The sequence below is a fragment of the Babylonia areolata genome, chromosome 2 (genome assembly GCF_041734735.1).
Source record: "Babylonia areolata isolate BAREFJ2019XMU chromosome 2, ASM4173473v1, whole genome shotgun sequence".
NCBI classification, from domain to species: Eukaryota; Metazoa; Mollusca; class Gastropoda; order Neogastropoda; family Buccinidae; genus Babylonia; species Babylonia areolata.
This window is the reverse complement of record NC_134877.1, coordinates 11077148-11103538: the sequence shown is the minus strand read 5'-3', so window position 1 is coordinate 11103538 and position 26391 is coordinate 11077148. Positions and strand designations below refer to the sequence as shown.

The 26391-nt window shown below is 38.5% G+C and overlaps 1 protein-coding gene across 1 annotated transcript in view; it reads right to left on the bottom strand.

The window, feature by feature from the left end:
- Positions 1–25295, bottom strand: part of LOC143297614 (insulin-like growth factor 2 mRNA-binding protein 2) — a 40287-nt gene extending 14992 nt beyond the window's left edge. Inside the window, exons 1-6 of the mRNA XM_076610034.1 lie at positions 25045–25295; positions 14049–14100; positions 13245–13354; positions 12034–12088; positions 8255–8303; positions 7172–7260 (exon numbers count right to left, since the gene is read on the bottom strand). Of these exons, the coding sequence (XP_076466149.1) occupies positions 7172–7260; positions 8255–8303; positions 12034–12088; positions 13245–13354; positions 14049–14100; positions 25045–25249 (560 nt within the window). The 5' untranslated portion in view covers positions 25250–25295. The remainder of the gene's footprint in view (positions 1–7171; positions 7261–8254; positions 8304–12033; positions 12089–13244; positions 13355–14048; positions 14101–25044) is intronic.
- Between the last annotated feature and the right edge of the window lie 1096 nt (positions 25296–26391).

The following is a 26391-nucleotide window of genomic DNA, read 5'->3' as shown; positions in this document are numbered from 1 at the left end:
GGGGGAAAGGAGTGTAAATTGCAGCAAATTCAAATAATATTTTTCTTCTTTGTCAGAAAACAAGTTTTTGTCAAATTTGCAAAACAAAAGTTGTGCACTGCAATACAAACATTCCTGCTGAAACAAAACAGTCTTATCCAATCCTGTCGGCATTTTATTGTTTAATAACAAAAGTATCTGTCAAACTTTTCTACAACTTTTACCTAACAGACACTTTAGTATGAAAGTAGCTAATGTAAGCTGAATGCTTCCATCACAAATAGCCTTGATGGAAAAACTGGTGGTAGACAAAGGGTCGTAAGTCATGTTGCTGGCTCTAATGTTTAACAGTTTATTCTAATCTTATACCCCATCTTTGACTCACTTGTGTAAACAAAGTGAGTCTATGTTTTAACCCGGTGTTCGGTTGTGTGTGTGTGTGTGTGTGTGTGTGTGTGTCCGTGGTAAACTTTAACATTGACTTTTTCTCTGCAACTACTTTGTCAGTTGACACCAAATTTGGCATAAAAATAGGAAAAATTCAGTTCTTTCCAGTCATCTTGTTTTAAACAATATTGCACCTCTGGGATGGGCACACAAAAATAAAGAATGAAGCCTAATTATATGCAAACTGCATTTACTGTTATATTTATATTTTTTGTATTCTCTAAACTTGGCCTTTTGATCTGATATTCTGACCCAACAGCTAGAGCAGTCATTATTATCATTTTTTGTTCAAACAGGAACTTCTTTTGCTAAGCATGGAAGTTTTATTTATTTTGCAAACATTTTGGTGCAGATAGTGAAAAAGGGAAATTACTCTGTAATGCTAGGGGAGTTAATTTGCTTTAAACTGATCTTTCTCATCTTAAACATTACATTTTGAAATTATACTCAATACATAAAAAGCTTGGATTTTTTTTTTTAAGTGTATCACAAGTGAGTCTTGAAGGCCTTGCCTCTCTTGATAATATTGGCATGCAACAAAGAGGTTGATAGCACAATTAACCTGTCCAGTGCCTGTAAGACATCAGCTGAAGTCCTGAACATTGTTGCCATCATGCCTATAACTGTATAAGATGTCCACTGATGTTTGCATCTATTTTGATTTCTCCTTCATCACAGTTTGGTACAATGAACATAAAAACCCTGAATGATTAGTTTGAAGTGTTTGGATTATCTCCTCTTCTTGTTTTTTCATGGGCTGCAACTCCCACATTCACTCGTATGTACACGAGTGGGCTTTCATATGTATGACTGTTTTTACCCAACCATGTTGGCAGCCATACTCCATTTTCAGAGGTGTACATGCTGGGTATGTTGTTTCCATAACCCACCTGACGCTGACATGGATAAAAGTATCTTTAACGTATGTATTTAATCTTCTGCTTGCGTATACACATGAAGGGAGTTCAGGCACAAGCAGGTCTGCACACATGTTGACCTGGGAGATCAGAAAAATCACCTTTGCCAAACAGGCACCGTTAGCAAAAATCGAACCCAGGACCCTCAGATTTAACGTCCAATGACGGGTGCAATAGCGTAAAAGCCTCATGTACATAATAGTGAACATGGGAGTTGCAGGCCACAAATGAAGAAGAAAGTCCAACCCTTTAACCACTCTGCTATTGGGCCCATCTGTCTGCATTATGAATATAATCTCAAAGTGAGCATTCATCAGGTGGAAGACCACTCACTTCTCAATGATGATTTGCTTACTGGACCACTTGGAGCATGCATGTAAAGAGGGTTTGCCTCACACACATAGCGAACTTTACCACAGGCCACTTCGTAGTGCAAGCTCTCTCTCTGACTGGGGGCCTACGGTAAAACGGCAAGGGTCGGTCAAGGGACCTAACTCCTTAAAATTGATTCCCCAAACTGCGAACGAAGTTTTCTCCCCTTTGATGTCTAAATTCAAAGAAAACGGTAAAACGGACAAGTAGGGATTGTTTGTCCCAGTATGGCCTGGGGAAAACTTCAATCAATCACCACAAACCCAGAGTCTTTTATCTTATTCACAGAATAGTCATGTATGATCATGTATGCAGAGTTTTCTTCTCTTTTTCTTTTGCTTTCATTTCGGTTGTTTGGCTTCGGTAACTAACTTCCGGTTTTTCATGGCATGTTTTTCTTGTGTTTGGATTCCATCATGGGAAAGAAATGTTGTGTTTACGGCTGTAAAACGAATTATTCTTCTGAAAAAGGGTGTGACACAGAGAAGAAATTGTCTATCGGTTTCCAAAGGATGAAAATGAGAAGAAAGCTTGGATTTCTGCAATACCAAATGACAAGTTGATCGTTTCAAAAGATACTGTTGTTTGTGAGCTACACTGGCCAACTGGATTTGAAACAGTCACTTCAAGAGGAAAACAGCGACCTAAACATCCACCGTCTGTTTGGCCAAATGTACCTCCCAGCCAGATCCCCACACCTGCACCACCTCCTCGATCAACAAAGCGCTTGTCATGCTTCGAGAGGAACAAAGAAGATGATCAGCTCGCAGCATTTTTGATGAGTGACAATGTTACATTTTCTGACTTGAAAGAGAAGTTGTTAGCAAATGAGAGAGATTTGCTTGTTCCTGTGATTGTTTTCATGGACAGTGGTGTTTTGGTTGTTCAATCCAAAAAATTTGAGAATGGAATACCACTGTTTGTCATCAAGATTTCGGAAGATCAATCTTTTGAACATTTCCATTTGGGTGTGAAATGCACTGCTGCCTCCTTGTCAAAAAATAGAATAACAATGCTGAAGACATGGTCTGCTCTGGAAGAAAACATGAGGTTTCTGAATTGTCTGGAACCGGATAACAAGAAGCAGATCATCCAGCAGCAGCTACAAGCCATGGGGACACGCCAAGTTGGCAAGCCACTGTACACACCAGACATCATCATCAGAGCATTCCAATATTTTGCAACGTCACGGTGTTTGTATGAAAGATTGCGGCATGATTTTCAGCTTCCATCTGTACAGACTTTGACCCGAATTACGTCGAAAGTTGGAAAACTTGGTGAGTCTTCATTTTCACAGGCAGTGTTCAGCTCACTAGAAGAAAGACAAAGACTCTGTGTGGTGCTTCAAGATGAAGTGTATGTCAAGAAAATGATGCTCTACCATGGAGGTCAGGTGTTCGGGCGAAGCGCAGACAATCCAGTGTCTAGCAAAGACAGTGTTAGGGATCATGGTTTCATGTATGTTTGGTGGGCCAAACTTCCTCTCCAAGATCTTGCCTATTTCAAGGCTGTGTTCATTATTCCTGCATGAGCAGGTTCAGCTTTCACTTGATGCTATCGCGCAAGGTGGCGGTCGAGTCAAAGCTATCATTTGTGATGGAAATCGCAACAACCAAGCCTTCTTCAAGCTGTTTGGAGCAGATCCGCAGAGACCGTGGGAGACGCAGACTGGAATCTTTCTTCTCTATGACTATGTTCATGTCTTAAAGAACATTAGAAACAACTGGCTGATGGAGGCAACAGGCGAGCTCACATTTCATCATGATGGTGTAAGCAAGACAGCAAAGTGGAGTCATCTTGTAGAACTCTACAAGCTGGAAGCAGAGTCTCTCGTGAAAATGTCTGATTTGGATGAAGTGTCTGTGTTGCCCAAACCAATTGAACGACAAAGGGTGTCAACATGTCTGAAGGTCTTCAGTGAAAAGACCCACCAAGCCTTGCTGAAACATCCAGGAATGCAGAAGTTTGAGGGTGTAGAAGACACTGCAGTCTTCCTCAACAAAGTCCTGACTTGGTGGAAGATTCTGAATGTCAAGGCAAAATGCATGGATGTTCGCCGCAATGATGACCTTCAGGCTAAAATCAGTGACCGCAGTGATGAGAGGCTGGAAACAGTTCTGAATTTTGGAGACATGGCTCTGCAGATGGCTGGAAAACAGGGAAAGAGGCAGAAGCAGCTGACTCGTGACACCGCTCAGGCTATCTATCATACCTGTAATGGACGTGTCAGTCTCTGTCGTCATCTGCTTTCCACTTCTGACCAGTATGTGTTGTTCGGACAGTTTTCTACGGATCCTTTAGAAAAGGAGTTCAGCAAGCTACGTCAGGGTTCTGGGGGAACGTACTTCATCAACGTGCAGCAAATTGTGGAGAAAACCAAGATCAACAAAGCCAATTTGCTTCTCACCCTGAAGACAGACATCATGAGTGGTGAAGAAGCAGGCCATGAATGTTCTGACTGTAGCTTCACAATAGAGTCAGATGAAAAGGCTTGTGAGGCAGTCGACAGTCTGGAGGTGCTTGAAGTTGAAGCGTCTGTTCCATCAGAGACAAAATCTGTGCTCGTCTACATTGCTGGATATGTTACTCGCAAAGATCCAGAGTTGGATGAGACATCGCAGCTAGGCCAAACAATGCTCTACTTTCAGAAGTTTGGTGACTACACAGACTCACTGGACAGAGGTGGCCTCAAGATACCATCTGACAGGGCATGCCAATGGACAATTTTCTGTTTCAATGTCTTCAACATGGTCAAAGACTCTGTTTGCAGAAAATCCTTTAGCAAAATAGCAATGACACTGTCAGAGATGTTTGAGCTTGAGATGGAGGAGAGGCATGCCAGGATTCTCTCCAACATCTTCATCAAGAACCATTGCTATGCTGCAACCCCCCGCTCAACAAAAGAGCCTGCCCTGAAAAGGTTGAAACTGTCCCAGATGGACTAGCACACTCCTAGTACTCAGGTAAGTCTTGTTTTCCATTGTTTGTGTGTAACATGTATGTATACATATGTATGTATGTATGTACGTATTTATGTATACATGTATGTTTGTATGTATGTATACATGTATGTATGTATACATATATTATATGTATGTATTGTATGTATGTGTGTTATATGTATGTATGTATATATGTGTGTGTGTGTGTGTGTGTGTGTGTGTGTGTGTATGTGTGTGTGTGTGTGTGTGTGTGTTTGTGTGTGTGTGTGTGTGTATCATGTGTATGTATGTATGTACACATGTATGTGTGTGTGTGTGTGTGTGTGTGTGTGTGTATGTTTATATATATATATGTGTGTGTGTGTGTGTGTGTGTGTGTGCGCTCTCTCTCTCTCTCTCTATTTGTGTGTGCGTGTGAGTGTTTGTGTATTTGCATGCTTTTTTCTCTGTGTGTGTGTGTGTGTGTGTGTGTGTGTGTGTGTGTGTGTGTGTGTGTCACTGTGCTCTCTCTCTGAATATCTTTCTCTCTCTGCATAAGGTTGTGGGTGTCTGAGTCTATAGATCTATTTGTTCTCTCTCTCTCTCTCTCTCTCTCTCTCTCCCCTCTCTCCCCCCTCACCCCCCTTCTCTCTCATTTTCCCGCCTCTCTCCCTCTCCCCCCCACCCCCTTTCTCTCTTTCTCTGCCTTTTCCTCTGTATAATCTGTCTCTTTATGTATATCTAATTTTTACTATCTACCCTCAGATCACCTCCTCTCACAGCCTTGAGAAGGCCTACTGTATTCGACTAGGCTATAAACAATATGGAATGAAATGAAATCACCTCCTCACCCCTTTTTTAATTTCCTTCCCCCTCTTTCTCTCTCTCCAGGCCCTATTTCCCCTTCTCTGTCTGCCTATCTTGCCCCATCAATTACTACTGGAATGCAAGAAAATTAATTAGGTAACCCTAGAAAATTAATTAGTATGAACAAAGTACATTATGTTGCATGAATCTAAGTTTCTAGAGAATATAAATCATTGCACTAAACTTTGCTATGAAGCTGACTCAAAATATAGTGCCAATATCAATGATGAACAACATTGCCAGAGTAGGCCCCCAGTCATGGCCCCCAGTCGCATGCTGATAAGGCCTGTGTAAAGTAAGCCATGCTCACACACCAAAAAGATGTTGGCCACTGTCAAGTGAAGACAGAGGTCCCGGTCAGCGGATTTACACAAACTTGCAAACAGCAGATGATTATGTATAACAATGGTAGATGGATCTGTCTTCTTTTATAATTGGCATTAACTCAAAGTTGATAATGACAATGACGAATCTGACACCTACATTCAACACTTTCTTCAGTCCATCTATTCAACCAGACATTTCTGAGCAAGTGACCATGACCAGTGAAGATGCAGTACTTTCACATAATTTGAGAAAAGGAGGAGGAGAGATTATGAATGGTGTAAGACAATAGGTCAAAGGCTAGACAGAGTATGATAGCATGTCCCTGACCTGTCAGTGAACTGTCTTTTCACAGTGATCAACTGCCAGGAATGGCAACAGCCAATAATCCATGATTTTTATGAAACCCAGGGTTGAAAGAAGATAGATGGAAACCACATGCTTTTTTTTCTTTTTCACCTTTATTGTCAGTGATCAGTTGATTGATATAGAGGTGACAAACAGGATGCACAGAAGACACTTCATCAGATCAGAAGGCAGGGAATATCATCAAAGCACTTTCTCCTCTAAATGGTGATGTTTGATGGCTTACTTTCTGAGAACATGATTGACTTTTTACCTTAACCAAAATCATGTTTGTTATTGCTGGGACAGTTATTCACTACTTGACTACAAGTGTTTTGATTGTTATGAACTTAGCCCTAAGCCGTTTCATTTTGTTTTACAGCTATAAATTAATCAGACAATAAGTATGCTATCTCCAGCTCTACTTTGTTTGTTTTCATTCTACAGAAGGTGGAAATGACTTTCTTAATGCATAAAAATTATTATCTTCAATTTGAAATGCCTTAACAGTTTTGATTCAAAATCATTTGGAAAAAAAAAAAAGCCTGGATTTTGAATCCACATTCATTTTCTTTCACAAAAACTTTTATTTTCAATCTTCATCTCCAGTAGTTTTTGTGCTAGAATTCAGAAAAATTAATTACCCCCCCCCCCCCCCCCCCTCCGAATCCTCAAAATTCCCTGACAAGAGGAGAGCTTTTTTTTTTTCTTTTTTATAAAATTCTCTGGTACTGAACGATTTAGAGAGTCAAGATTTTTATTCTTTCTTAAATCGTAGACCATAAATGGTGTGTCACACCGTCTTACGCAACTTAACAAAACTGATTCTGTCAAAAACAAATTGGGAATCCAGCAATGATCCAAGAACAACTGAAAAACTTTGCTATGCAGAGGCAGATTTCTTTCTTCTTTTTTTAACAATTCCAAAATTCTGCTTAATTAAAAGACTTGCACCCACCCCTAATTTTATAAAGACAGATACAATCAAATCAAGCTTACCTTAATGGAATTTCTTGACGGTTCATACTAGAACTGGAATTTGTATTTGAACGTGGCCTTCTGGGACTTTTGTTGTTGGCAAAATCAACCTAGAATAAATAAATCAACAGCAGACACAAAACTCTTGGCAATATTCTGCATTGAAGATCTATGGGGCAATACAAAGCAGGATCAAAGAGTAAGTGCCAGATGGGATCAGGGGGCAAAGACACTGTAAGTCAGACCTGTCCAAAAGTACACACTTAAAAATCTTCTCTAGCTAACAATTACATATATCTAAGTATCTTAACAGTAATTCTTCCCCAGTTGTTTTAGGCTATCATCAGTCCTGATTTTATCCAAGATTCTGAACTTAAGTGTTAAGCTATTTTTAGTTAGGAAAGCTTGTTATAAAAATAATATCCTTAAAAGTAAAGAACTGTGGTTAATGACAGGACACCAGCAGGGACAGAGTAAGAATACAAAGCAAGAGCACTGATTATCATCACCACCACATCAAAACATGCTTTCTCAAAACAGCCGTGAAGAACAGGACACACAGTGATAGTGTGAGCACAGAGCTAGAGCACTGATTATCAATATCTTCACGAAATACACTTTTTCAGTGCCTATGTAATTTCATTTCCTCACTTTCTGGCTTTCATATCCCAGTGCTCACCATTCCAGTCACCATCACATTCCCTCCTTTTAAAAAGCTTTAAACATCTATAAACGTTGCCTGCCAATGTAAGTCTATTTTATTATTTCATTTCAGCTTAACGACTCCAGCACAGAACAAATTTTACTTTGGTACAAAATTTAGTAACTTTGTTGGCTGAAATACTAAAGCTGCTTGAATGGGAAATTATCCAAAAATATTTATCTTTTGTAAACAAATTCAAACAAGTGTCATCAACAAGTCCAACACATTTTTCATCATCAAATGACTTGACGGTGACAGAGCATAATATGAACAACAAAAGTAGTAGAAATAAAAAGATATTATGCAGACCTTTTTGCTTCCAATAAACAAAATCTGGCGTTTGATTTCACAAACAACCATAAAATCAACAAGAATAACAGCAATTTACATATAATATTTACCTTCAGTTGGGCACCCTCAAACTGGTAACCATCTAGTGAGTTGACAGCCCTGAAAAACAATACATTTTGTAACAAACATGGAAGTTTGTACTCTACTCCCAGTTTGGTTAAATATACTTACCATGTCAAACTGATGCGAACTAGACCTATCACTTTGCTCCTCTTGGCCAACATTTCGTGGAAACTCAATAAGACATCTCGCTAATTACCCACCATCTGCTAGCCGATCAAATGCCATTTCCAGCTGGAGCTTACTCATTCCAATGGCCCCCCGCAAAACGCCCTATATGAACCATGGCAACATTGGGGATGGACAGGTGGGCATTTGAGTTTGACATTATAAGTATATTTAACCAAACTGGGAGTATAATACAAACTCCCCATTTTGATGTCATACACTGTAACATGTCAAACTGTTGCAGAATTCAAAGCAAAAGGAGGGGGTTTTTGACAAGTATAAAGTGATCTAATTCCGACCAGTTCAGTCACCTGCTTTAATTCTCAACACATTACTGTAGACTATCATCAGCATACCTATTTGATTCACACAGTCAGTAACTTTTGTCAGACTGTCTGTGATCAAATACGCCTGTCATGTTTCTATGTGCTATTTTTAGTTCTGCAGAAGCTGTTAAAAACCGTTGGTGTCCTTGATCTAAATCTGACCGGGTGGATCTAAACCCGACCAATTTAGTCACTAATTTTGGTTCTCAAGGCATTACTGTCAACTGACACCATGTCAATTTGGTTCACGGACTGTCTGTGATTGTAGATTGTCTGTCATGTTTCAGTGTCCTATTTTTAGTTCATCAGAAGCCATCAAGAATGCTGGTGTGCCTGATCTAAATCCGACCATCCTGATCTAAACACGTCCTTGTTGATCTAAAGCTGAGTTCTGAATATGTGAAATCTTCATCTGGATATGTTCGTTGCAAGGGCTGAAATTAACTGTTACTGCAACGGGGAGGGGGTTAGTGGGGGTTCTGCACAGGAGTGGATCAAGTGGTGATGGCTCTGAACCCTTTGCTTGAAGTCAGTTGACGTGATATCATTATCAGGCAAATTGTTCCACTCCCCTGTTGCCATATATGTGTGATATATATATATATATATATATATATATGTGTGTGTGTGTGTGTGTGTGTGTGTGTGTGTGGCCAAGAAAGGGGATATATTCACTGGAAACAAATTACAGACACAGACACACACAAATAAAGTCCACTCACATCTGAACTGGTCAGGATTAGATCCACCAATTGAAATAATGGATCTAACCTCTGCCAATTTTGTCAGTCACTGCCTGGACAAAAATAGCCTTGAAACCAGCTGAAATATTATGTAATCACTTCCCAGACTCATGTTCTATTTATAGGTATGTGAGACAAAGCTAGCAAATCAATTGTTCCTTACATGGTAACCAACACTTGCCAAACCAGTGCAGTGACATCACAGCGATTTTGCACCAAAACTGCCGTCAAGTAAGTCGCACACACATGGGGCACGCTTTTCACGCCACTATACCTCACCATCGGCTTCCCATGATGTTCTCATTGGTCAAAATGATTGGTTTATTCCGTTGGCAAACTGAACAAGGATTTCCCGGGCTGCTGCCGTGAATTGATCTGCATTGCTTATAATGGGAAGAAGGTGACTGTGTAAAGCAGCTGGGTTTAGATCCATGAAAAACTGGTCAGAATTATATCACCTTTACCCTATTTAACCAAACTGGGAGTATAATACAAACTCCCCATTTTGATGTCATACACTGTAATTGTCAATCTGATGCAGAATTCAAAGCAAAAGGAGTGTTTGCATGGAAAGCCCTTGGAACAGAAACAACTGACTTAGCCGGGACAAAGGAAAGCCCAAGGAACCATCTGCCCCAGCCATATGGAATTCTGAGGTGGCACTTGACAAATGGAATATCCAAATGGCAGGAGGATACCTCCAAAACAGGTCAAAGCAGCACAGAGAGTTGAGAAGTGGCCAAAGTGGTTATTGCCTTTGCCTCAAGAACTCTCGAAATCAAGCATCTTAAGAACTGAAAACGCCTTAGGTTCTAATCTGTAGGTTTTTGACCAGGCTTTCCGCACCACCTTGAGCAGGATCAGAAAGCAAGGACAAGCATAAGCAGTCAACTTGCTCCAGCCCAGAGAAAAAGCATCAGGCAATCACAGGGTGGTTTGCGATGCATAGCGGTTAAGGCAAGTCAATCCCAACTCTTGTAGCAGGGCCATTAACAACAGAAAAGGAACAAAACAGAGAGACAAATTTCACAATACAAAATGTTGAAACAAATGTCAAGAACTGATGCAAACAATGTAATGATATGAATTCTGAGATGAAAACGTACCAGAAAGCTGCATCAAACAACCAACATGCAGGAAATTAACATTTCTAATGCATAAGAGTTCAGCAAAGACAGAGCAACACAATGTACTCATTTCAAGAATAGTGGCCATTGTGAATGAGAAATTTCAAATTAGCTCCAGCTGGAAATGGGGTTTGAGTGGCTAGTACTAGTAGTAGATGGCAGACTATTAGTGAGACGTCTTATCACTGAGTTGCCACAAAATTTTGGCCCAGAGGAGCAGACAGGCTCAGTTCGACATGGTACAGTGTATGACACCAAAATGTGTAGTTCTCCCTGCCTCCCTCTCCATTTCCACTCCCTATCAATTCATAGATTTATTTCATTTAAAACAATATTTATTGATTCTTGTTGCTTATAGTCCAGCCGACCGCACAGGGCCATATCAGGACTGTCGAACCATACAAATGCTCAACCACGTCAACACAAAACTGTCACATTTACAAAAAAAAACACTAAGACAAACCCACAAAACTCAGTTCATGACACAGTATCCCAACCATTTATCTCCTTATGGCAAATAAGACTAGGCCATACTGAGGACACCAGCCATTCCGCTTAATTTATCATCCCCAGATTACAAAAAACAGAAAAGGAGAAAAAAAAAAAACAACTTCAAAGCCAAACAAAAAATACATAAAAAGGCCATATAGGCAAACACTGTAGAATGGGCAGCTAGTGCCCATCCCAGTGTTTACATCTCACTACCAAACTGCCAGAGCAAAACAGTACAAATAGTACATTACAGACTGCAGAAATGAGAAAAAAGTGTCAAGGCTTGCTTGAAAAATGAAAGGGGAATGGACTGGGAAGGCAGATTTGGGAGACAACAGTGAAGATAGAAAAAAAGGCAGAAACAAAGAGAGTGACAGAAAAGAGGAAATTTCTAGCATATAATGTCCAGAAGGTGGGTATACTATTTATACTGAAAGACCCCCGGCATCCCAATGGGGGGATTTAAAACAATATATATATCTGGTGTGCTGGTGTGTTATGTAAACCAAGTACAAGATTTGAAAATACAAACACGCCATATTTTAACTCTTCAATAATGCCATGGAAAAGCGATCTTTCACACTTGATAAAAATGATGCAAGTATTTTTTTTTATACATGCTAGCATCCTACCCACCTGCTTTTCTGTAACAAGATCAAAATGAATGGTATTAATTTAATGTGCAGTAAGTGTAAATAAACTGTTTTTTAATATATCACTGATAAAAAGTTGACATCCTGAGCTGTATGCTCTATCTTTTACAGTCATGAGGTTAAGAAATTTCAGCCACCTCCTCACAAAATATGTCATGCTAAAACTAGTCTTTTTTCTGATCTCTGCTAGCAATATTAAAACAATATCATTATAGTATTTATTCCAAACAAGCACACAGTTTACACATCGTAAAACTTACAGTTGAGCTGACTCTGGTGTATCAAATGTCACATAGACAGCTCCTTCTGACCCCACTGAAACAAACACCGCCATTTATCAATAAATCATTGTCCTCCAGCAGAAAACAGTGCAGCACAGAATCACTCTATGTGGTAACTTACAGAACTTTACACAAAACAACTACCCTCCAGCAGAAAAAAGCATGGCTCAGAAAATCTCTATGGAATCAAAACTACAAATTATTATTCACTGCACTGACAACGAGACATTCCACACAGTGGCTTGTACTCACTTGTGAGGGGAACAAATAAAATGGTCCCCATCCATATAAAATCTAAGAGCCAATCAGACAAATTTTATCTTCTGGGCAGACTTGAGCATGTCATGATGTTCACATAAACTACAGTAATATATGACGAGACTACAGGAGGCTTATGCTGTACATCTATAAAGTTGCCATACAAATTAATATGCACAACTTGATCTTGCGGACAGTGTTATGAAAAATGTATATTTGCAAACCTGGCTTAACACAGAGTGAAACTGACTTTACTATAGATCCTCTTGTCTGAGTGGAATTATTTACTGATTTAGTGTGGCAATGAACAGCTGAGCTTGAGTCAATGTTAATGTCTCTGAATATTCTTCTAAATATACAAAGTGCAAAGCTGTCAACCAGCACTTGGAACATTTGTAGACAGATTTAGTGAATTTGTAAATTTTAATGTTGAAGAGAATCATTAATGCAATGCTATCTTTGAGAATAGCTGACACCTGCTTGCAGATAGCCAAATGGAGTACAGAAATGAACATAATGATCAGTGGACTGACCCGATATATTGCCCTTGTGGAAAAATCCCAGGTTCCGAATGCACACATATGATTATATTCATATTGTAATTTTTATCCATTAGATCTTCAGTGGTGGAATGTCCCAGAATGGTGCTAGTCTTTTCAGATAATGGGATAAAATCAATCCCAAAGTCAACACTGTACGCCACAAGCAAAAGAATCAACAGTAAGGCCAAACACCAAAAATGGTAAATCTTAGTATCCCACCAAAATACATGCATGAAGACTGGAAAATGGATGCTTGACTGTGAGGAAATGCTCTCCCACAGAGAATGAGCAACCCAATTTCACACACAGCTATTTGTTGTGACAACAAAATGATAAAACACAGAACATTAAAACACTTTGCAATTCAAAATTCCATTACAATAATTTTACCTTCTTCAAATTTTTGTGCAGTTCCAGACACCACACTTTCTACCATCTCCTGAAGGCTCTCTCGGGTTACATGAGGGGGTATGTTCTTGATCTGAATTTTGTTGACCTTCCTATGAACACACACATACATTTTTTTAAATCCTTCCTGTGTATTAATTTAAGATAATTCATAAATATCAAAAATAGACACTTAAATGATTCTATTTTATGGGGTGGAGTATGCTTAAAAAACTAATTTGAAGTCCCTTTAAAACTGAAAATGTGTGGGAAGTTAGTCATTTCGTAGTCTGTTCACATTTAATTCCATATAAAATAAATACAACAACGCCTACTTTAAAAATTCACAACCATGCATCCTTTCCACTGACAACAAACTCAGAATACATATCTACTACCAACTGTGCCAGGGTGGAAAGGAAAATTTTTTATGCATATTGCACTGTCATTCATTGCCACTAGTACCAACAAATTATTAATTAGAATTTGTTTACAAAACAGTTCAATTTCAAAAATCAAATATTTCAACATATAATGATATATCATTTATGAGATGTACAATTATAATATGCATATGCAGCACTGAAACTGTTTCAGCATGGCAGTTTCCATCTCTTAAAAACTGGGAAGAGAACAAAAACAAACTATCAAATCAGAAACAAACTATGAATTTCTTTTTCTTCTTTTTTTTTTATAGAAAACTTCACTGTTGAGACATTCAATTTTAACTAATTCTCTTGGACTCAAGTTTTAAACAAGTCTAATCTTACTCAATCTCAGTGACTACAATCTTTTGACCATGTTTACCTTTTACGAGATGTTGCTTCAACCTGCATACTCTGGCCGTGTATTGATAAACCTGAAACCAAAAAATAAGATCTGATAAATTTCCTGAATGCCTAACTCAAGAAAAGAAAAGCATAACACAAAAAAACACCACATCAAAATCAAGCTCAAACTTGCTGAGAAATTGCTTCAAATGAGAGGCTGGACAGGTGATAATGTTGTTACCCCTATACCGCAGAATCGCAGAATCCACGGTTGGAAGTGAAAAGCTTAATCAGTTAATACTATGCAACTTTGCAAGTGTGTGGTTCTTTAAAGTAAAATAGATATCTATCCAAAAAAGATATGCACAAGCACCTTTTACATGTATACATGACTGTTTTTTTTATCTAGTCGTTTGAGCAGCCACACTTTGTTTTCGGAGTATGTTCTTGTTTCGATAACCCAACTTACTCTTAACTGATGTACTGACTGAGATCCATTTTCTTTAATAAAGTGCAACTGATCTTCTTCCTGTCTACTACACTAGAAAAGAATTAGAGTGGTCTACAAGTCATGCTGACATGGTACTTTTAGAAAGTTTAGAGACATTTAGCAGCTGTGAAGGTTCAGATATATATATATTTCCACAAAGCACAGGAAAGCGCTTTTCTAAAATGATGGTATTAAGTTAACACAAGAGACAGTTATACTGTAGATCTGGTGTCTTTCAGTTATAGTGTTTTGCTTTTTTTTCTTCTTCATTTGTGGGCTGCAACTCCCACGTTCACTCGTATGTACATGAGCGGGCTTTTACATGCATGACCATTTTTACCCCGCCATGTAGGCAGCCATACTCCATTTTTGGGGGTGCTTTGCTTTTGTTTCTACTTTTTTTCCCAATGTCTTAATCAGACCATGATGTGAATATTCACTCTCCAGAGCAGTCAGCATGAGTCAGTGTTTCAGCATTGCAGAATTAAGTTTAGTAATAACTATGTTGTATTTGCCCTGTTTATCATGACGCACCATACATTAACACAATTTTTACATACTGTCACACACACACACACACACACACACACAGAATTCCACATACCAACAAGTGTGATGGACAAAATACAAATCCAACTACAAATTTGGGGGTTTGGGGAGGGGGGATGGTGCTGGTGGAATAACTTGATGGGGTGCCAGAGGCGGGAATAGGGGGTTATTTACCTGACCCATTGGTTTTGGAAATGACCCACTGATTTTGTGGTTTACCGGTCAAATGACCCATGGTGTCCTGAACATAAAACGACTATGGATCTGCATACAATTCATTCTCATTAACGAACCAAACTTTGGTTTTCTGAAATGACTCTCCAAATTAAAACATGGAAAGACAAGAATATAATAAGCAACTTGTCAACTGAAAAGGCAGCAGCTGCATTAAACAAACTAAGCAAAATATAGGGCAGCAAGAAATGTTCCCTGGAGGAGGACACTCCGGATGGCCACGGTTTCTTTCATGCTCTCGTTTTTCTGGCAATTAATTTCCAATTAACGATCGTTTAAAGAGATAATCATTCTACCATGTAGACTGATGGACACATAAATGGGGCACGGACAGCTGTGTGAAGTTTGATGAGGTTACAGCTTCAACTACAGTGTGATTCTGATCGGAAATAATTCATGGTGTGTAAGCTGTGCCGGTAGACATCGGCTTGTTTCACCGAGTTCAAACTTCGTACTGTATTGTGATAATATGAATACAAGCATACAATCGTACAGGGACTTAGAAAGATTTAAAAGAAAAACATCTTCAAGCTCTTCCGACGAGTACAGCCCAGAGAGACAGACAACAAAATCAGCAGCAAAAAAGAGGCGAGCAGCAAGTGTCAGTGAGACTGAAAAGCTTATTGCAGAAGAAGAGGAGATGAAGAGTGGTTCACAAAATGTGTTGGAGGAAATTAAACAGAGACTGGGAAATCTCGCTACCAAAGAAGACCTCAATGATGTAGTGAAGGAGGAGGACTTGGTTTCATTGACTGTGATGCTTACAGAAAAGCTTGAAAAAATGGAAGAAAAAGTCAACACATTAGAGATAGAGAAAGAAACTGTTCGATCAGAAATAGAAAAGGTGAAATCTGAAAACTCAGTTAAAGAATCAGATACAGAACTTGACAAGAAAAACTGAGAAAAACCAAAACGATCAAGAACAATACTCCAGGAGATGGAATCTTCGGGTATTTGGCATCAAAGAAGGCCCTGACAAAAACTGCACGGAGAAATGTCTGCACTTCTTCAATGACCGGGTGAAAGTGAAGACCGGGGAGGAGGATATCCAGGTGGCCCATCCTGTGCAGACCTCCTCGTCACAGGGAGGAACGGGACCGTCAACATCGACAGCAACACCAGGACAGCAGCAGAGAGTCAAGCCACAGGCCATCATTGTACAGTTTACAAGCAGGCGGGTCCAAGACTCCATCATAAAAAACAGAAGGGTACTTGCCAGAACTGGTATTGTTATCACAGAGGACTTGACACACAAAAAATTCAAACTGTTACAGAGAGCCCAGGAACACTCCAACAACCATCACTGCGTGGCCGTCAAATGGCAAAGTGATTGCCCTACTAAAAAGCGGCAAGAAAGTGCGTGTGATCTGGACTCATTCCTTTCCAGAAATATTAAGTCATAAGGTGGGACAATGCCAGAAAGGAGAGAGAGTGGGGGAGGGGGTATATTAAGGGGGAAAGCACGATAGGAAGGAGAGGGAGGGGGCAGAGAGAAAAAGTTGTCAGATGAGTTTGTTAAATTGTACACTGTATACTTGAATGAGCTGCTTAATCTCAAACTTCTGTGGCTATTTATAAACGGATCTCAGATTTGAAGTGGAATAGTTCTAGATATTTAGTGGGGGTGTGAGGTACTAAAAAAAAACAATAAACAAAAAAAAATTTTAATTTTTTTAAAAAGAAAATGTGAAAAGAAAAATGAACAAAGTGGGCCAAGGTGGGAGACCGAGGAAAGTTGAGATGAGATGGGCGGAGGAGAAAAACGGATGTGTTCCAGTTAGTAATCCATGTGTTTGAATGCTTCCTACCATTTGCATTCAATAATGTACATGAGATGCTTTAACTGCATCCTCGATCTGGTCCATATGAACAGATGTATGGATATACACAATGACAGGGATTTCATTTTTGTTTGTATGAAGACATGCTTTCTGAATGCCAAAATCTTTGACACACACACACACACATGCATACTCACACACATGCGCGCACGCACGCGTTTCAATCGACTATATGCGCACAAACGCTTTTCACTTTAGGATTGAGCACATGGCGCCCACGTGGCATTGTTGATATTTTGATTTATATGACCTTGACCTTTAACGGCATGAAGCTGTGTGACAGGAACGCATGAGATTGTTACCGATCTGAATGTGACCAAAGAATGTGCGAGATATGAAGGTGAGCACAGTGGAAGCATGCCATAGAAATGTGCTATCATGTGCCTTTGTTGGTGTTATGTCGTACTCAGACTGACCGCCACTTTGATTCGCAACCCAGATTTGTATGAACTGGGACTGTCTTTCGGTGACAGATTCAGGAACCCCTGCCTTTGCTTCTCATTTTTCATGTGTGAGAAGTCTTTGTGAAGGAGAGAGTTGTCTTTTTGTTGTTTTTCCTTACTTTTAATAATATGTTCAATTCTTGTTGTTATATGGTAATATACTATATTTTCTGTGATATGCCCCCACTACCAGATGTTCAGCTGGTGCAGGGATGTTGTCCTGTAGTCAGCATCTTTGGCTTCCACTCTGATGGTCAGGGAAAATTCAATTTTTTACACAATTATCACATACATTATTGACAGACTTCTGCAGTTGCCTAGCCATGGGTTTGCAGCTAACTCAAGCTCATATATAGTTTTTGGTGTTATTGCTTTTTTTCTTGTTTTGAGTGTGTATTCATGTTTATTTGGCTATATTCCATGGTGATGTTGAATATGCTGAATGTGATTGCTGTTTTTCTGCGGTATCCTATTTGTTTACATGTTTGTGTGAGTGTCACTTCTGGTAAATGGAAATATCACTGGCTGATTTTATATGAAGAAAAATATTTTTCTTTGAAATTAGACACTCTTCTTCAAAGCTTGACCTGTGTGACAGCATAGTGCAACAAACATTATTTGAAACTTATTGCCTTGCTGAAAATACAAAAGGACCAATTTGAGACAAACTCTTACTATGACAAGTGATAAAGATACCTTTCAAATATGTACACTTAATTGTAATGGATTAAATGAAAAACCACAAAAGGAGAGATGTGTTCAATTTCCTTTGCAACCAACATTTTAATATATATGCTTTTTGCAAGAAACACATTTAAAGGAATCTTCTGGAATTTTTATCAGAGTTAGTTGGGGATATAACCTCTGGCTGGCAGGTTCTGATACAAACAAGAATGGTGTCACTATATTATTCAGTAACAGTTTTGAGTGTAAACTTCATATAGTATACAGAGACCCTAGTGGAAGCTTTATTGTTAAGAACATTGAATTTTTGCACAGACATATTACATTGGTAAACGTACATGGTCCAAGCAGTGGTGACTGCCCACGCACAGTTCTTTGACAGAGTATTAGAGAAAGTTAATGAAACTGGTAATAGCTTATTCATAGCCGCAGGTGACTGGAACTGTATGCTTAACATGAAGTTAGATGTGAGAAATTATTCTAGTATTGTTAATCGGACAAGAACTAGAAAGAAAATATTTGATATAATGCTTGATTATAACTTAGTTGATGTGTGGATGGAGCTTAACAGAGAAAAAAAGGGCTTATACATGGTGCAAATTTAATTCAGTTAAACAGGGACGACTGGATTATTTTCTTGTTTCGCAGGCGCTCATGTCTGACATAAAAGGTTCAACCATAAATACAGCCTATAGATCTGATCATTGTACAGTCTCACTAACTCTGAGAAAAGAATTTAAAAGAGATAAACTGTACTGGAAATTCAATAACTCATTGTTTAAAGATAAAGAATATGTAGATAGAATTAAAATGCTTATCAATATTATACTCACAGAATTAAAAAAAACATGCATTGCCAGTTTATGCCTTAGATGAAACTGAAAATATACCATGTAAAGATTTACAGTTTCAGATTAGCGACCACCAAAAACTAAACAAAAACTGTCTTCCATCACAATTGACACAATCAAACTTGGCAGTTCATCCATCCCTCTTTCCACGTCAGTCAGGAACCTCTGAAAAAAATAATAAAAATAAAAAAATAATAAAATAAAATTTTTAAAAAGTCAGGAACCTCGGTGTTGTCCTTGACAATACACTGTCCATGCAAAAATTTATCAGTCAGACATGTCAGTCCTGCTACTGTCAACTGCGGCACATCAGTGCCGTCCGGAAATATATGTCCACTGACGCAACATGTAGACTTGTCGTTTCTCTCATTCTCTCTCGCCTTGACTACTGTAACTCTCTATTGTCTGGTTTGCCTGCTTCATCCATTCAGTCCCTTCAGCACATATAAAACTCTGATGCCCGACTCATCCTCAGAAAGAAAGATCTGAGCACATCACTCCTCTTTTGCAACATCTCCACTGGCTCCCTGTCTCACACCGAATAAAGTACAAGATTAGCACTCTATGTTATAGATGCATTCACAAAACTGCCCCTTCCTATCTCTGCGGCTGCCTTCACCTCAACACTCCATATCGCTCACTAAGATCGGCTTCGGATCCACTCTGTTTACGCATACCCAGATCCAAACACTCGACTGTTGGCCGCCGTTCTTTCTCTGTCTCTGGACCTTGCAATTGGAATGAACTTCCTCTTTCGCTTCGTCAAGTCTCCACACTCAGCTCTTTCAAGTCTGGCCTTAAAACCCACCTCTTCCCAAAATAGCCTCCCTTGCCTGCCCTCCCTTGTCTTTAATTTCTACAGTTTTAGAGTTATGCATGCGTGTGAATGACTGGTGCGAAAGCGCTTTGATTTGTCTCTGCATAAGATTCAGCGCTATATAAATACCATTATTATTATTATTATTTCTTTGAAGTGCTTTCGATGGGGATTAGGGGAGAAACCACTGCATATTCATCACACAAAACGAAAACAGAGCAAGGGAAGAATACCTGATCAAAGAAATACAACTCTTGGAAAAGAATATCACTAATCATTCTGTGAATATGGCTGATGAACTTAAGATGAATTGCAGGTACTCAAGACAAAAAACATGGAGGGAGTAGCGGTAAGGTAAAAAGTTAGGTGGTTAAAAGATGGAGAAAGAAATAGCAAGTATTTCTGTAATCTGGAGAAAAGAAACACTGTTGATAAGTCTACGAGTTTTTTAGAAAGGGATAATGGAGAAGTAATTTCAGACCAATGCGCAATCCTACCTGAAGCTAAAAATTTCTATATGAACTTGTACAGTCACAGAGACGTGAATGATATTGATCTTAAGCAACTCCTGCCTGATGCCCCTGTGATCTCAACTGAAAACATTAGACAGTGACAGAATTAATGGCCCTATCACTAACAAGTTACACTGAAGCAGCAGATGCACCGAGGAACAGGCAAAATGACAAGTCCAGGTCCTGATGACTTTACTGTAGAATTTTACAAATTTTTCTTTGTAGATATTGGGCATTTTCTGGTTCTATCAGCTAATGCTGGCTATGAATGTGAACAACTGTCAACCTCTCTGAGGCAAGGCATTATAATTTGCCTACCAAAAGATAATAAGCCCAGACAGTTTATTAAAAACTGGCGTCCAATTCCTCTTTTAAATGCATCGTATAAAATAGCTTTATCTTGTATTTCTGAAAGGTTACAAACTGTACTGCCAAACATCATTAACAATTGTCAAAAGGGTTTTTTGAAAGGGCGTTACATAGGTGAATGCATACGATTGGCTTATGATGTTATTGCTCATACTGAAAAAATATGTATTCCTGGTTTATTAATGCTTGCTAACTTTGAAAAGGCTTTTGATAACGTGTCATGGTATTTTGTTGAAATATGTTAGTTTTTTCACTTTGGTCACAATATTATACAATGGTTCAGAACTTCGTACAAAAAAAAAAACCTCATGTGTTTTGGTCAATGGTCAGTATTCCAGTTGGTTTAAGTTCGAAAGGTTGTAGACAGGGTGATCCACTTTCCCCTTACTTATATTTAATATGTGCTGAGATATTGTCACTCATGATTAGAAATAACAAAAATATAAAAGGTTTAAATTAAGATTAGAGGAGTTGAAGAATTACTATCCCAATTTGCTGACGATACCTCTTTGTTTTTAGATGGTTCTGAGCAATCACTGAAAGAATTGCTCACTGAAAGAATCAGTAAATACTCTAGATGCTTTCACACAAATGTCAGGCTTAAACGTAAACAATGATAAAACCCAGCTAGTTTGGTTAGGGCGTAGAAAAAATTGCAATATACGATATTTTAGAGACAGGAATTTCCAATGGAATCCTGAAATATTTAAGGTTCTTGGAATCATATTTTCGACAGACATTGATAGAACTGAATTACGATAATTATATTTTCAACGTTAAAAAAAAAACACACTGAAAAGTGAAACAATGGAAAAGAAGAAATCTTACACCATTTGGTAAAATAACCATAATGAAAACACTTTTGGCATTTTGCTTTCTCAGCTGACTTATTTATAAACCTGCCAGATCCTCCAAAACGGTTATTGAAACAGAGTCAGACACGTTACAGAAAACCAAGTAAGATAAAGAAGACGGTTCTGTTCCAGGAATATGAAAAAGGTAGTTTGAAAATGTGTGAAATATTTTCTTTTCATGCAGTGTCAAAGATTAGTTGGTTGAGACCCATATTGTCCAATTCTAACTTGAACCTCACAGATTTCATGCATAACTTGTATCCAGAATTTAAACAAATGAATGTTCTAGGGGGAGAATATGCCAATGTTTTAATGAAGAGAATACAGTCTGAATAGATAACCCCTTCTGGAGATGTTATCGAACACTACAACACACAGGACTACTGTTCAAAGTGTAAACCTGAGGACTGGAAAGAATTTTTATCTGAAAAGATACATTATAATGCTAACATTACAAGGGACAACAAAGTAGTAACATCTTCCACTTGATGGATGGAAATGGGAGTCTTCTTTCTTTTGATGAATTTAAACAAAAATATGCTACTGTCACAAGGACAAGCTTCTTTGCATTTACTGGAATTATTAGAGCAGTCAGAACATATCAAGAAAGATTTATTTACATGCAAAATACAGATAATGGGGGTGATCAAGGAAATATAGCATGGTGTCATATCTGAAAGGGTAACAACACAGTGAAGTCCATATTACTTAAATCTCACATCATTCCCACAACTGTGAGAAAATGGAATACCCTATACACGGAACTTGAGTGGAAAAACATCTTTCTCCACCCATAAAAACAACAGACACACAAATCAGATGGTTTCAATTCCAATTACTTCCTATTCTACCTACTCAAAAATTCCTTCATATATGTAAGCATGCCAACTCCCCACTTTGTAATTTTTGCAGTCTAGAAATACAAACAATTCAGCACCTCTTTTGGGACTGCAAGACTGTACAACAGTTTTGGATGGATTGTGTATTCTTGTTGCACAACAGATGTTGCCACTGTGAAAGATTAACACTAAGAGGAACATCACCTACACTAGACCATTTTATTAACTATTTGAAAATAAGATTCAGGTTAGAAAAACATTTGTCCTCCACTCTTAGGAAATATGAACAATTCTGTTCAGCATGGCAGGTATATATGCCCTAGATTACTTAAGTAATCAGTTGATATTTAGTGCGTGGGAACAGAATAGTATAGTCCATCTCTATGCAATCTAACACATACTATCATATTTGATTTGTATGATAATGAATATGCCTTTACTTGTAACTATAGTACACAGCAAGATTCAACCAATCAAAAACAAAAGCATACACTTTCACTTGTGACTTTAATTCCACAGGAATTATGTAAGTTTTGTTTTCTAATTGATGTTATCCATGTGATCATGGTATCTGTGCACTCTTGATGTTATGTGTTGCAATGTCTTGTATCCTCAATATCTGTTCATTTTAAAAGAAAAAAAAGAAATATTCCCTAAGAAGTTTGAGTGAGACTCAACTGAGATTATGCAACTGAAGTGCTCTATCCATGCTTCTCTACAGCTGTGACTCTTGACAACTGATGACCACACATGACAAAAAACTGGATGCCTTTGACACCAAATGCCTATAAATGTAAGATAAATGGCAGCATGTGTATGGTCTGATCTCAAATGAAGAGTGTGTTGAACAAGTAACACCAAAAAAACATGAAAATAACACAAAAAGGAACAGGTCGAAGAGAGATCCTCTTGTGTCAACCATAATCTGCAAACATCTCTGCTAGCAAGGACATGCAAAGCATACTGAGGCACCTCACAACAAGCCAAGAATTGGAACCTGCAGGTCGGAGAATGAGAGAACAACCTAAAATAAACTTGTGGCAAACAGGGGCACAGTGGAGAGAGACCTCTGACTTGTCAGATCAAGTGACACCAGCAAACAAGCCGAGAACTGTGAATGTGGAGCACCTTGACTGTCATGTATTGAACAATGCGGGACCACCAAACTAAGCTAGCTAGCTCAGGCATGAAATCACCCTGAAAGTGAAACCCTGATTACAAACATGTATACAATTACAATCATCATTTCTTTCAACAGCTTACCCCCAAAACATAAAATCGCTGAGATTTTTGGTGTGTTTTTTTTTCAGGTGATCCAAGAGCAAATGACCCTGAGTTTTGAGTTTTAAAAGAAAGTGATAAGCACCATTAAAATGTAATTAAAACTAAGTTTAGTGCAATATCATCTGACAAAACAGTTCAATGGTTGGCTGAGCTAGTCCAAATATCAATTACCATTCCATCATAAAGACAAAAGGGGTATTGAAATGGTTTGTTCAGATGTTTCTCTTTCCTGTTTTCAAGATATGGGTCAATTTGCAGAAGATGAGTGTGTAGTCATTTACTTGTTTGGAACCATAAGCTGCTAAACATATGAAAATGTTAATCTGAAGATGATGCACTCAGTTTCTTGAGAATTTGTAGGAAAAAGATTACTCTTCACTCTCCTGGAACTACTTGAATCCAATCACACTCATCCTATGATAGCAATGTTACAATCATACAGGTCTCTGAAAAAGGAATTGTTTTCCCTTTAACTTAAAATAGGCCTCAATCATGTTAATAATTACTTTGTCTTTAGAGTGTGGTTCTAGTTCTTCTACTAAGCCCAAGATAAAAACTGAAACTAATGTAGGTTCTGATAAAACATTTAACAATAGCCCTTTTTCTACTGTGGTGGCAGGGCAGTCTAGTTCCACCAGTCTCTGTAGTTTTTGTTTTACAAGTCCGGCATAAAATCAAATTTCTTTAAGTTTTTGGTGAAACTGGCGAGGTGTGAGGAGTAAGGACATCCTTATTCCAGGGAGGATTCAATCACAATCTGAGAAATGGGGCAAGCGGTTCAAATAGATCTGAAAGGAATCCGAAGATGGGAAAACAAGAACTGCGAATGACCCGTTACGTAAAACTGTCGTCGTCTGGGTTTGCAATCGTCTAGGTTTGCATCATCAACCCTAAAGTAATCAAAGAACAGATTATCCAACCAGACACGAAGTGCGCGTGGGTGTCGAGTCGAAGAATAATAGAGATGACAGAACGTCGTCTTGATTCTACGTTTGTCACAACATAATGTTCCAGTCAATGGGTCTCACGACGCACAAACTGCAGTTTAAGTTTTCCGATCGAGCTGCACTAGACGAAGTTCTTCGTTTGTCAGTCAACGTATGTTCAACTTCAAAAGACGCGAAGCAATGCAGCAGACTTCTGCAACACACGATTCTACTGCTTTTGTCCAGCCATTTTGAATCACAGTTCGGGACGTTATGTGACGAAAGTGCACAATAATCTATCATAAGAACAACGTTATTTAACATAACATTTGGGGCTCACCGTTTAAACTCTCAATGGCTTTTTCAACAAGCTGAGGATCTTCCAAGTCGACAACCGCACAGTTTCCTTTCAACGATATGTTACTGACTGCATACCCCCTCTCTTCCAAAAGGCCACGCAGTGTATCTTCTTTAAAATCATCTGAAAGATTTGAAAACTGAATTTTATGCATTTTCATGGAAGATAACTGTTCCTCTCGTTGCATAGTTTCCGTGGCTCGTGGAACTGCCCGTCTCCGTTTCGTCGGGTTGTCAACATTCGAGTGAACTATATTGGCGCATTTATCAGTAAAGTTCGGTAAATCGGACACCGGTAATGTGCAGTAATATGCGTGACGTCAAGGATAGTCCACCCGAAGGGAATATATTTTGAAGTGGAAATCATAGTAATATTAAGCATTCGTAACGAAACAGTTCAGCGTCTGCGCTTTCTTAGTTCTTAATGGTGTTCAAAAACATTTCAATCAAATAAATGTCACAGAACTACTTCAAAATAATATACAGAAATAAATTATGATAAGACATAATCTTAATTCCCCCTTTGGCTGACCATCAAATGGACAGGTCCGGTGTCGTTTCTTTGCTGGACCCACGTGGTCCTCGCGTTTTGTTCGCACTTCTTTCAGCGAGCGTGTTCACTTTTAGTTTCAGTTTAGGTGACTCCAACAAAATGGAAGAAAGAGTCCCTGACATACCATGATTTGCGTTGTCTCGCTTTTTTTTCTTCTTCTTCGGTTCCGAAATTATGTAAAGGAAACCAATCCAAAAATTCTCGGCTTGAGCATACATATTTTCACCAGCTCTTAAAATGGAAAGAAAAAAGGCCGAAGTTAATCATATCAATCAATCAAATCAGCTTAATGTCCACATAAGAAAGACAAGGAAAACTGGCTAATTGTTGGCGACAAGATCATGTAGCACAAGACAGTACTTACAACATTAAAAGAACGATTTACGTTCATAGAATTGTAAAAAGAACAGCACACTCAAAACGAAACAGTTATAATACTGTAATAATAATAATAATAATGGATACTTATATAGCACACTATCCAGAAATCTGCTCTAGGTGCTTTACAAAAACGCTCTTGTTAACATAAAACATTATATCTATGTTACATACACACACCAAAATGTGACCACACACACACACACACACACACACACACACACACACACACACACACACACACACTGCATACATACATTTTAACATACACTGATGTGTATCTAACAGCTACCCTAACACATACGCACACATAGGCAGGCACAAACTTATGATAAACACACGCAAACACAATACACATTCATCAGTATACATGCATGTAGTTATGTACACATACATATA